At 46.1% G+C, this 13,252-nt stretch overlaps 1 protein-coding gene across 1 annotated transcript; it reads left to right on the top strand.

Annotated features, from left to right (window-relative positions):
* Positions 1-415: 415 nt before the first annotated feature.
* Positions 416-12,975, top strand: LOC120020592 (neurabin-1-like; the record flags this gene model as incomplete). Its single annotated transcript, XM_038964294.1, has 16 exons — positions 416-928; positions 3,420-3,552; positions 3,730-3,850; positions 3,955-4,059; positions 5,777-5,873; positions 8,929-9,029; positions 9,169-9,297; positions 9,419-9,429; positions 9,603-9,671; positions 9,764-9,900; positions 10,002-10,252; positions 11,402-11,476; positions 11,620-11,821; positions 12,078-12,188; positions 12,449-12,637; positions 12,889-12,975. Coding segments are annotated over exons 1-16 (2,331 nt in total), but the record flags the coding sequence as incomplete, so codon positions are not given.
* Positions 12,976-13,252: the final 277 nt, after the last annotated feature.

Here is a 13,252-nt window from a genome sequence, read left to right as displayed (position 1 = left end):
GACTGTGAGGGCGGAGCTAGTGGAGGTGAAGAACGAGTCGTCTGAGAGCGAAGGGAACGAGGGAGAGGAGGATGAGGACACCTTAAAGAAAGAAGAGGAGACCATGAAGAAAGAGGAGGAAAGCAAGAGGGAGGAGAGCAATGTGAATAACCTGGTGCATAATGTGTTTAACCTGGTAGATGATGTGTTTGAAGAATCCAGAGTGGAACCTAGAATGGTAGAACAGAGAATGGTTGAACCTACAGTGCAACCTAAAATGGTGGAACAGGGAACAGTTGAACCTCCAGTAGAACCCAGAATGGTTGAACCCTCGTTAAGAGAGTGTGTGGAGGGATTCCCTGACAGTTCTGAGGTGAGAGAGAAGGAATCGGGGAGAGACATGTACCAGCAGGGGATAGAATGGAGGGAGGGGCAAATGGCGGGAGAAAGCAGACAGTTTAGAGAAGAGGGGACGACAGGAAAGAGTGAGATGGAAAACGAGAAGGTAGGGACGGAAGAAAGAGATGAGGCAGGAGAGCAGGAGAACGTTGAGGCGAGAGGAAGCATGTGTAATGAGAGCAGAGAGGAGGAAGGGAACGAGGAGGCCGGATTAGAGGTAAGAGAGGATAGAGGGATAGACGTCAGGGTAAAGGAGGAAGTGCGAGAGAAAGAAGAGAGGAAGTGCAGATGGAGAGTGGGGGTGAAGGATGAGGATGAAGGGAGAGGGTGCGCCGAGAGAGGAGAGGAGAAGAATGGATCTGCCATCATCCTTGGGATTGAGAACGAGGCCTTCGCGAAAGACGGGGAACGGGACTCCACAAGATGTCTGACCCCAGATCCAGAGGAGCAGCTCTCTACTGAATATGAAGAGATTCCCGGTCTTCCTCATGAGGATAATGAGGATTCTGCTAAGACAAGGAAGGTCAAATTTTCTACAGCACCAATCAAGGTAAACCCCCCCACCCCCACCCCACCCCAAAAACTCACTCACCCAATTGGGTTTGATAAAGGGGTACCAGATTTTGATTCGGAGAGTAAGTATGGCTCAATCCCTTAGTTGTGGTAAAATGAAAAGCATGGGTAGAATCGCTGAAGGGTTTATGAATAGATGGAGAATAATTTGAACCCTACAGTCATATTTATAGCCCATCAGGTTGAGGAGACACAGGCAAGAATTCATGCTCCGTCATGTATTCAGTTCAGAACAGCTGTGATGTAAGAGCAAGTCGACGTTTATTGGTTGTGTACACAGATTTGCAGATGTTATCACAGGGGCAGCTAAATGCTTGTGTTTCTCCCTCCAACAGTGCAATAATAATACCTACTGTAGCAATACAAAACATTACACACATAATCTAAAAAGAAAGAAATTAAGAAATGCAGTGCATTCGGGAATTATTCAGATCTCTCGACTTTTTCCACATTTTATTACGTTACAGCCTTATTCTAAAATTGATTAAATAGTTGTTTCCCTCATTTATCTACACACAATACCCCCATTAAAAACAGGTTTTCAGAATTTTGCAACTTTTACTTTTGCAACTTTTTTGCAACTTTTACTCAGTACTTTGTTGAAGCACCTTTGGCAGCAATTACAGCCTCGAGTCTTCTTAAGTATGACACTACAAGCTTGGCACACCTGTATTTGGGAAGTTTCTCCCATTCCTCTCTGCAGATCCTCCCAAGCTCTGTCAGGTTGTATGGGGAGCATTGCTGCACAGCTATTTTCAGGTCTCTCCAGAGATGTTAGATTGGGTTCAAGTTCGGGCTCTGGCTGGGCCACTCAAGGACATTCAGAGACTTGTCTCAAAGCCAATCCTGCATTGTCATGGCTGTGTGCTTAAGATCAAAGTCCTGTACGAAGGTGAACCTTCAGGACCTACAAAGATGTTTGGAACCACCGAGACTCTTCCTAGAGCTGGCCGCCCGGCCAAACTGAGCAATCGATGGAGAAGGGCCTTGGTCAGGGAGGTGACCAAGAACCCAATGGTAACTCTGACAGAGCTCCAGAATTCCTCTGTGGAGATGGAAGAACCTTCCAGAAGGACAACAATCTCTGCAGCACTCCACCAATCAGGCCTTTTTATAGTAGTTGCCAAATGGAAGCCACTCCTCAGTAAAAGGCACATGACAGCCCGCTTGGAGTTTACCAAAAGGTACCTAAAGAACTCAGACCATGAGAAACAAGATTCTCTTGTCTGATTTCAACCATTCTCTGTTCTACCAACTCTTTGGCCTGAATCATGAGCGCTCAGGACCTCAGACTGTGGTGAAGGTTCACCTTCCAACAGGACAACGACCCTAAGCACACTCAAGACAACGCAGGAGTGGCTTGGGACAAGTCTCTGAATGTCCTTGAGTGACCCAGTCAGAGCCCGGACTTGACCACTATCGAACATCTCTGGAAAGACCTGAAAATAGCTGTGCAGTGACGCTCTCCATCCAACCTGACAAAGTTGAGAGGATCTGCAGAGATGAATGGGAGAAACTCCCCAAATACAGGTGTGAAAAGCTTGTAGCAAGAGAGTGCAAAGGGTGCATACTTTGAAGAATATTTTTTTTTTTAATATATGAAACTTTTTTGGGTTACTACATGATTCCATATGTGTTATATCATAGTTTTGATGTCTTCACTATTATTCTACAATGTAGAAAATAGTAAAAAATAAAGAAAAACCCTTTAATGAGTAGGTGTGTCCAAACTTTTGACTGGTACTGTATATAAAAATGGTGTGTATGAATATAAAAGGTGTGTACAGCAGTAGTTGTATAGGATGAGCCATGATTCGAATACAGTATAGAACATCCAACTACCCTACTGTATGTGACTCCACATTAGTATTTTCAGTGTGAGGGATTCCAGTCAGGATCTAAAATCTCCCAGACATCTCAGGCCCTGTAGCTGCCAAGTCTTCTGAGAGCCTTACTGAGTATGCCACTTGGCACACATTTCACCAGGTCAGTGCGTATTTAGGATTTAATTACTGGCAAATGAAGTCCCATAACTGTTTTGAGGACCATTTTGTCTAAGACATTCCCTGCCTCTGAGATTGAACTGCAATACATGGATTTGCAATGACTCAGCATTGTGTGTGTGTGTGTGTGTGTGTGTGTGTGTGTGTGTGTGTGTGTGTGTGTGTGTGTGTGTGTGTGTGTGTGTGTGTGTGTGTGTGTGTGTGTGTGTGTGTGTGTGTGTGTGTGTGTGTGTGTGTAAAGCTTAGTGTGTTAAGACTAAGCGTCTGCTACAGCTTGTGTTTCCATCTCACACCCCAGTCATATTGGAGGATCTGACAACATAAACACTATGGTGTGGCATCAATAATTCCAGCTGGCAGAGAGCGGGTAGACAATCTGGGGGACCCAGAAAACCAAAGACTGGCATACACACACACACACACACTAAACTTGACTATGAAAGATGTGTGTGTGTGTTCTCTCAGATGTTCCTTACCTACTCTAATGCGGACTATGACAGGCGTAACGATGACGTTGACCCTGTGTCTGCCTCTGCTGAATATGAACTGGAGAAGAGAGTGGACAAGATGGACCTCTTCCCTGTCCAGATAGAGAAAGGTTGGTCCCCTCTCTCCTCGGCTATCTCTCTCTCCCTCTATCCTTTACCTCTTCCATTCCTTTTTATACTCCTCTCTCCTTCTCTCTCACACCCTTTATCAGCCCATCTCTCTCTCTCTCTCTCTCCTTTTGTTTTTACACCTACTCTTTTTGTCTAACTCCTCTGTCTGTCTACAGGAGATGAGGGTTTGGGTATCAGTATAATAGGGATGGGGGTAGGGGCTGACCAGGGTCTGGAGAAGCTGGGCATCTTCGTTAAGACCGTCACAGAGAACGGAGCTACACAACAGGATGGACGGTGAGAATCTGATCTAAGGTTAACGATGCCTTTCTAATGGTAAGATGCGAGTGTAATACTGTAAGCTCATCCTAGATCTGTGTATCTCTCTGTGTGTGTGTCAGTATCCAGGTGAATGACCAGATAGTGGAGGTGGATGGGGTCAGTCTGGTCGGAGTCACACAGCTGTTTGCTGCCACTATGCTGAAGAAAACCATTGGCACTGTCAGGTATATATATATATATATATACACTGCTCAAAGAAATAAAGGGAACACTTAAACAACACAATGTAACTCCAAGTCAATCACACTTCTGTGAAATCAAACTGTCCACTTAGGAAGCAACACTGATTGACAATAAATTTCACATGCTGTTGTGCAAATGGAATAGACAAAAGGTGGAAATTATAGGCAATTAGCAAGACACCCCCAAAAAAGGAGTGATTCTGCAGGTGGTGATCACAGACCACTTCTCAGTTCCTATGCTTCCTGGCTGATGTTTTGGTCACTTTTGAATGCTGGCGGTGCTCTCACTCTAGTGGTAGCATGAGACGGAGTCTACAACCCACACAAGTGGCTCAGGTAGTGCAGTTCATCCAGGATGGCACATCAATGCGAGCTGTGGCAAAAAGGTTTGCTGTGTCTGTCAGCGTAGTGTCCAGAGCATGGAGGCGCTACCAGGAGACAGGCCAGTACATCAGGAGACGTGGAGGAGGCCGTAGGAGGGCAACAACCCAGCAGCAGGACCGCTACCTCCACCTTTGTGCAAGGAGGTGCACTGCCAGCGCCCTGCAAAATGACCTCCAGCAGGCCACAAATGTGCATGTGTCTGCTCAAACGGTCAGAAACAGACTCCATGAGGGTGGTATGAGGGCCCGACGTCCACAGGTGGGGGCTGTGCTTACAGCCCAACACCGTGCAGGACGTTTGGCATTTGCCAGAGAACACCAAGATTGGCAAATTCGCCACTGGCGCCCTGTGCTCTTCACAGATGAAAGCAGGTTCACACTGAGCACATGAGCACATGTGACAGACGTGACAGAGTCTGGAGACGCCGTGGAGAACGTTCTGCTGCCTGCAACATCCTCCAGCATGACCGGTTTGGCGATGGGTCAGTATTGGTGTGGGGTGGCATTTCATTGTGGGGCCGCACAGCCCTCCATGTGCTCGCCAGAGGTAGCCTGACTGCCAATAGGTACCGAGATGAGATCCTCAGACCCCTTGTGAGACCATATGCTGACACATGCACATTTGTGGCCTGCTGGAGGTCATTTTGCAGGGCGCTGGCAGTGCACCTCCTTGCACAAAGGCGGAGGTAGCGGTCCTGCTGCTGGGTTGTTGCCCTCCTACGGCCTCCTCCACGTCTCCTGATGTACTGGCCTGTCTCCTGGTAGCGCCTCCATGCTCTGGACACTACGCTGACAGACACAGCAAACCTTTTTGCCACAGCTCGCATTGATGTGCCATCCTGGATGAACTGCACTACCTGAGCCACTTGTGTGGGTTGTAGACTCCGTCTCATGCTACCACTAGAGTGAGAGCACCGCCAGCATTCAAAAGTGACCAAAACATCAGCCAGGAAGCATAGGAACTGAGAAGTGGTCTGTGATCACCACCTGCAGAATCACTCCTTTTTTGGGGGTGTCTTGCTAATTGCCTATAATTTCCACCTTTTGTCTATTCCATTTGCACAACAGCATGTGAAATTTATTGTCAATCAGTGTTGCTTCCTAAGTGGACGGTTTGATTTCACAGAAGTGTGATTGACTTGGAGTTACATTGTGTTGTTTAAGTGTTCCCTTTATTTTTTTGAGCAGTGTATATATATATATATATATATATATACAAATACACACACACACACACACATACACATATGCTTTCTATGCCAATTTGTTGTACCACTTTACACAGGCTGAGGATTTGTCATTGTCTCTCACTGCAGGTTTTTGATAGGCCGGGAGAAGCAGGGGGAGGAGAGTGAGGTGGCTCGTCTGATCACTCAGAGTCTGGAGCAGGACAAGAGACCACCTACAGTGGAGGTAAGTGTGAGACTGTATACCATGCCTTCAGAAAGTATCCACACCCCTTTACTTTTTCCACATTTTGTTGTTACAAAGTGGGATTCAATTGGATTTAATTGTCGTTTTTTTTGTCAATGATCTACACAAAACACTAAATACACTATATATACAAAAGTATGTGGACACCCCTTCAAATTAGTGGGTTCGGCTATCACAGCCACACCCATTGCTGACAGGTGTATAAAACCGAGCACACAGCCAAGAAATCTCCATAGACAAACATTGGTAGTAGAATGGCCTTACTGAACAGCTTAGTGACTTTCAATGTGGCACCAACATAGAATGCCACCTTTCCAACAAGTCAGTTTGTCAAGTTTCAGGGTTCGGCCAAGGCCCCTAAGTTCCAGTGAAGGGAAATCTTAACGCTACAGCATACATTGACATTCTAGATGATTCTGTGCTTCCAACTTTGTGGCAACAGTTTGGGGAAAGCCTTCTCTGTTTCAGCATGACAATGCCCCCATGCACAAAGAGAGGTCCATACAGAAATGGTTTGTCAATTGGTGTGGAAGAACTTGACTGGCCTGCACAGAGCCCTGAGCTCAACCCCATTGAGCCAGGCCTAAACGCCCAACATCAGTACCCGACCTCACTAATGCTTTTGTGGAAAGACTTCCCAGAAGAGTGGAGGCTGTTATAACAGCAAAAGGGGGACCAACTCCATATTAATGCCCATGATTTTTGGAATGAGATTTTCGACGTGCAAGTGTCCATATTCTTTTGGTCATGTAGTGTACATCTTGATTAGATATGTATCCAACCCCCTATGTCGATACATGTTAGAATCAACTTTGGCAGCGATTACAGCTGTGAATCTTTCTGGGTAAGTCTCTAAGAGCTTTGCACACCTGGGTTGTACAATATTTGCACATTATTCTTAAATTCTTCAAGCTCTGTCAAGTTGGTTATTGATCATTGCTAGACAGAAATGTTCATCTGTTTTGCTAGACAGACAATTTAAGTCAACATTAACTAGGCCACTCAAGAACATTGGTAAGCAACTCCAGTGTATATTTGGCCTTTTGGTATATTTGGTCTTTTGGGTTATTGTCCTGCTGAAAGGTGAATTTGTCTCCCAGTGTCTGTTGGAAGCAGACTGAACCAAGTTTTCTTTTATGATTTTGTTTATTTTTATCCAACAAAACTCGCTAGTCCTTGCCGATGACAAGCATACCCATAACATGATGCAGTCACCACCATGCTTGAAAATATGACGAGTGGTATTCAGTGTTGTGTTGGATTTGCCCCAAACATAACGCTTTGTGTTTTTTTCTTTAGTGTCTTATCCTGAAAACAGGATGCATGTTTTGGAAGAAAAAAATCTGTACAGGCATCCTTCTTTTCACTCTGTCATTTAGCTTAGTATTTTTGAGTAATTTACAATGCTGTTGTTCCATCCTCCATTTTCTCCTATGACAGCCATTAAACTCTGTAACTGTTTTAATGTCACCGTTGGCCTCATGGTGAAATCCCTGAGTGGTTTCCTTCCTCTCTGGCAGCTGAGTTAGGATGGACGCCTGTATCTTTGTTGTGATTGGGTGTATTGATACACCAGTCAAAGTGTAAATCATAACTTCACCATGCTCAAAGGGATATAGGTAAAAAAAATATATATACATCTACAAATAGGTACCCTCTTTGTGAGGCATTGGAAAACCTCGCTGGACTTTGTGGTTGAATGTGTTTGAAATTCACTGCTCGACTAAGGGACCTTACAGATAATTGTGTGGGGTACAGAGATGAGGTAGTCATTAGAAAATGATGTTAAACACTATTATTGCACACAGAGTGAGTCCATGCAACTTATGTGACTTGTTAAGCTCATTTTTACTCCTGAACTTATTTAGGCTTGTCATGACAAAGGGATTGATTACATATTGACTCACGACATTTCAGAGTTTCATTTGCAATTACATTTTAAAAATTCAAAACATAATTCCACTTTGACATTATGGGGTATTTTGTGTAGGCCAGTGACACGACATCTCAATTTAATCCATTTAAAATTCAGGCTGAAACACAACAAAATGTGGAAAAAGTCCAGGGGTGTGAACACTTTCTGAAGGCACCGTACATAAGCATTCCTTATTGGTTGTACCTGTGTGTGGGTGTTTTATGCATCTCAGTTGCTAAATGGAGGTGATGATGGTGCTCTGGGGCTGAGCACAGTGGATGAGAGAGAGGAAGATCTCCTTACAGAGGAGGAAGAGGAAGACCTAACCAGCCTGGACTCAGCCCAGCTCTGCCTTAAATACAAACAGGTGTGTCAGTCAGATGTGTTGAAGTCCAGTATTTTGTGTGTATGTGCGCGCACTCTGGTGAAAACGTACTCTGTTACCCCCTCAGAAGGCATTACGTTCCTGGTCCCAGAACAGATGCTAGTGTCTAGAGATCTGAGGGGATCAGATAGTGTTATTAAGTTGCATTGTGTTGTGCGAAGTGTTTTCAAGTGTGTACTGGTCTCGCCTCAGCTCCAATTAAAGCTCAGGACCAGATCAGACCAACTCTGCCTAGCCCAGGAGAAGGTAGGTCACACTGACAAGACTGTCCAAACGCATGCTAACACACACACACACACACACACACACACTCCTCCCTCTCAGAACATACTCATTTAGCTCTCTATGAGACGTCCCTGTCTACAGTCTGAGTTATTAGTACAGACGCCATGTTCCAATAACCTTGAAAATAGACTTTCTTCTTGTCCGTCTTCCCTGTGTTTTCACTGATCGGATCTGACATGACAGCATTGGTTAATAAAGCGATTTAATGTAGGCCCCTACTTTTTTACCTGTGCAATTGTTTGGATTTAGTGATTATTTAGGAAAAAGGAAGGCTGCATCTTCAAGGTATTGGAACGGGGCTGAAGTGGATTGTTTTTTCTGGGTGCTTAGTAGAGTGGGTAGGGGATGTGTCTAAGGGGAGTGTCTACTGTCTAGGGATGAGTGCTAGATGAATGGGAGGCTCATGGTATGGGGCTAGGGAACTGGTTACCCACCTGTTTGTCCTCCAGCTGAGGGTTTGTGAGGAGCAGCGGGCCTTGTGGGAGAGTCGTCAGGATGAGCTGGAGCAGAGTGTCCAGGGTGGAGAGGAGAAGGCTGACCAACTAGAGAAGTAATCATCAATTACACTGATCTACCAGTCACTCATTTAGTGTGATGGTGATGGAAAATGATGACGGCGGTGATATAAATGCTGATTATGATGAACATGATGATGATGGTGATGAGGAAGAATGTGATTGTTCTTCTAGGTACTGGCAGGAGGCCCAGGCTCTGTGCAGGATTGTGAACCAGCGATTGGCTGACACTCAGAGCCAATTCGACAGCCTAGAGGTCAAATACAGCAAGGCCAAGAGACTGCTGAGGGAATTCCAACACAGGTGAGCTCTGGGTAATGTAGTCAACAGTGAAAATGCCCCTGTGAGCCAATTAGGAACTTTCACTGCCTGTTTAGAAAGTATATTTCTCTCTGTGTCTGATGGTCCTTCTGTCCCTGTGCAGAGAGAAGGAGAGTGAGAGGAGAGAGGAGGAGCTGCGGCGAGAGATGGAGGAGACCGAGAGGAGACACAGAGATACCGTGGATAGACTACAGAGACAGGTGAGACTGGAGGAGATAATGTAAACTGTTGTGTACATCTACTACCTGAGTGAGAAGTGTTTTTTTTCTTTTCCTCTGTTCAGATAGGTCCCCTGGAGCGAGGGGAGGCGGTCCCTGAGATCGACAACCAATCGCTGGACACCTCATTTACCTCAAGTAAGACACTGCCCCTCAGGTAGCATGTGTCTGTGTGTGCGAGCATGTGTGTATCTTTGTGTATTGAGCCTCTCAGACTGTGTTTTTATCAGGTGCAGACTGGAGCATTGCGGTGCCTGAGACGGGGCGGTTGGACACCAGCGCTCACAGGGCCAGAGCACAGCTCGCCCAGAAAACCAAGAGACACCCTCCCTCACGAGACAAACTCAGAGAGTCCTTCAGGAGACCGGTCAGACATATATATATATATCACACACACACACACACACACACACACACACACACACACACATTCCATTGACACACTGAATGTTCTATCACTCCCTGTAGGGTGAGGAAGACCAGATTCAGGCCTGTGACGGGAAGAGCCAATCTCTGACTGCGAGCACACCCCGAGAGGCGGGACGTTCATTCTCGGCAGGAGGTGACCTTGTCCACTCCAGCACCACCTCTCTGTCTGCCCTCACACCCCAGTCCCATCCCCCATCCTCTCTTCTCACCCCCCAGCCAGGCCAGTCTCCCTCTAAAGAGAACAACTCCTCTACCATACACAAATCAAAGAGAAGATTCCCTGACTTCAGGTAGGTTGCTCACCAGATCCTTGTGTATGTATGTTTACATATTTACATACCCTACATTACTCATCTCATATGTATATACTGTACTCGATACCATCTACTGCATCTTGCCTATGCCGTTCTGTACCATCACTCATTCATATATCTTTATGTACATATTCTTCATCCCTTTACATTTGTCTGTGTATAAGGTAGCTGTTGTGAAATTGTTAGGTTAGATTACTCGTTGGTTATTACTGCATTGTCGGAACTAGAAGCACAAGCATTTCGCTACACTCGCATTAACATCTGCATGTGACAAATACAATTTGATTTGATTTTGTGTACAGCAAGCTCATTCTCAAACCAACCCCTAACCCCTTTCCCCTAGGCACTTCTGAGCAGATAAGATACTTTTGTATGCATGTTCGGCTATTTCAGCCACACCCGTTGCTGACAGGTGTATAAAATTGAGCACACCGCCATGCAATCTCCATAGACAAACATTTGCAGTAGAATAGCCTTACTGAAGACCTCAGTGACTTTCAACATGGCACCATCATAGGATGCCACCTTTCCAACAAGTCAGTTTGTCAAATTTCTGCCCTGCCAGAGTTGCCCCAGTCAACTGTAAGTGCTGTTATTGTGAAGTCGAAATGTCTAGGAGCAACAACGGCTCAGCCGCGAAGTGGTAGGCCACACAAGCTCACAGAACAGGACCCCTGTGCACAAAGCGATGTCCATACAGAAATGGTTTGTCGAGATCTGTGTGAAACAACTTCACTAGTCTGCACAGAGCCCTGACCTCAACCCCATCGAACACCTTTGGGGATGAATTGGAACGCTGACTGCGAGCCAGAGAGGTTAGAGGACAGAGTCAGTGCCTTACCTAGCCTAATCGCCCAAAAATCAGTGCCTGACCTCACTAATGCTCTTGTGGCTGAATGGAAGCCAGTCCCAGCAGTAATGTTCCAATATCTAGTGGAAAGCCTTCCCAGAAGAGTGGAGGCTGTTATAAGCAGCAAAGGGGGGGTACCAACTCCATATTAACGCCCATGATTTTGGAATGAGATGTTCGACGAGCAGGTGTCCACATACTTATGGTCATGTATGTATGCGAAATGTGGTAATAGTTCCACCTTGTCCTCTGACCTCTGTTCTTCTGCCCTCTAGCAGCCTCCGCAAGTCTCTGAGCAGAGGGAGGAAGGGTGAGAAGGAGAAGAACGAGAGAAGGTCCCTGGACCACAGGTAAAACAAATAGTATACACACTACGGAACTAGCAGAGAAAACGGGGTCCAGTCAATACTATTTACACACACATTACATTTCTTCTTCCAGTGTTTCTGCTGTCCCTCTATTTGACTGTTGTGTTGTCTTTCTCTGTCCCCAGGGGTTCGTGTGGTGACCTGGTAGATAACTCCAGCAGTGGTGTATCTCCCTCAGGCTCTGTCACTTCCATGCCCTCCTGCCTGTCCTTCTCCTGGTTCGGGGAGCGAGGGCGGGAGAGACTGAAGAAGGAGAGAGAGAAGCTTAGGTCGGTCTCCAGCAGCAGTCTACCCTACATGACCACCGGGGGCAGTAGAGACTGCCAGGTGAGAGGGGAGGTGCGCATTCGCACACCTGGCCTGTCATCTCCGACTACCCTGGACTTCAAATTTCATTTTGGCTCAAAGCACTTGTCCAACTCAATAATGTATGTGGCTTATGATTTTTGCATGCTTATTTCACCTGGGGCCTTTCATTTTGTACTCTACTCGCTCTTGACTGTGTGCGGTTGGTTGTGTGTGCAAGCGTGCACTTTACTGTGTGTGTGTGTGTGTGAGTCACACATGTCTTTGCTCATTCTAGAGACTGAGTGTCGCAGACGCAGGGAGTACCAGCTCTGCTCTCCTGTCAGGGGTGCTATCAGATCTGTCTCTCTCTGGGCGCTCTCAAACTCTCACCTTCTCCTCCTCAGAGGTGAGTCTCTCCATCTCTCGCATGGTCTCCCTCTATTTCTCACTCCGTCCTCTCTCCCCTTCTCTCTGTCTTATTGCCCTTCTCTCTCTGACCTGATTTCTGCTCTAGTTTTCTACCATTCCCTGATTATTTTCTCCTCGGCTCATATGGCTGGATTGTGGTTTATTTCCCCCCCGAACGACCCAGAATGTGATGGAATATTAAGGTGTTAGTTTGACACAAACCCAAAACAGTTAAAAACAATCTGTCTCTCTTTGTAGACTCTGGACGGTGACTCTGTCCTAGTTGGTAACAATAATCAATGGCAAAGCCAACCCCTGGACCAATGGACCAATCAGCAGGTCTGTCTGTGGTTGATTGGCATTAGCATGGACCAATATGCAGCCGAGTTCACAGCCAATGGTGTGGATGGGCTGCAACTCCTCAATCTGGACAACAACAAACTCAAAGTAGGTTTGTTCTACAGGGAGTCAAGGGCTGCGTCTTAATACTGTTAGACATCATCGTCTCCTCACCTTCTGTCTTCAGTGTTCTGATAAATGAAAGGACTGACTGGCCTTCCCTGATCAGTGACCAGCTAGGAAAGGGGGCTAGTGAAGAGTATTGTGACGCGTCCCTTAGATTAATGATTTCATTCCATATGGATCAGCCCATAGTTTCACATAAATTAAAGTCTCCCTCCCCCTCTTTCTTTCTCTAGGCTCTGGGGGTGTGCAGTCAGAGTGACCGTGCTGCTCTGAAGAGAAGGCTGAAGGAGATGAGGAAGACTCTGGAGAGAGAGAAGGAGAGAGTGAAGGGAATGGAGAGAGAGGACAAGGAAAGGGAGAAGAGGAGCAAGGAGAGTGAAGGAAAGGAGATGAAGGTGGGAAGGGAGGACAGATGTGGTGGTAAAAAGGTCAGAACAGAGTCACTCTGCTGAAATCTGCACTCTGACCCCTAAACCCCAAAACGATCTTCAATCACAACTTTTTATCTGAGAAGTCCTACTTCTATTAAGCTCATCTCATGCATTCCAGTCTTCAGACAAGCTGCTTTAGTCTATATTATAGTCTCTATCAGCAAAG

Source organism: Salvelinus namaycush, chromosome 25, assembly GCF_016432855.1.
Source record: "Salvelinus namaycush isolate Seneca chromosome 25, SaNama_1.0, whole genome shotgun sequence".
Taxonomy (NCBI): domain Eukaryota; kingdom Metazoa; phylum Chordata; class Actinopteri; order Salmoniformes; family Salmonidae; genus Salvelinus; species Salvelinus namaycush.
Note: the sequence above shows the minus strand (reverse complement) of the source record. Positions and strands in the feature narration are given on the sequence as shown.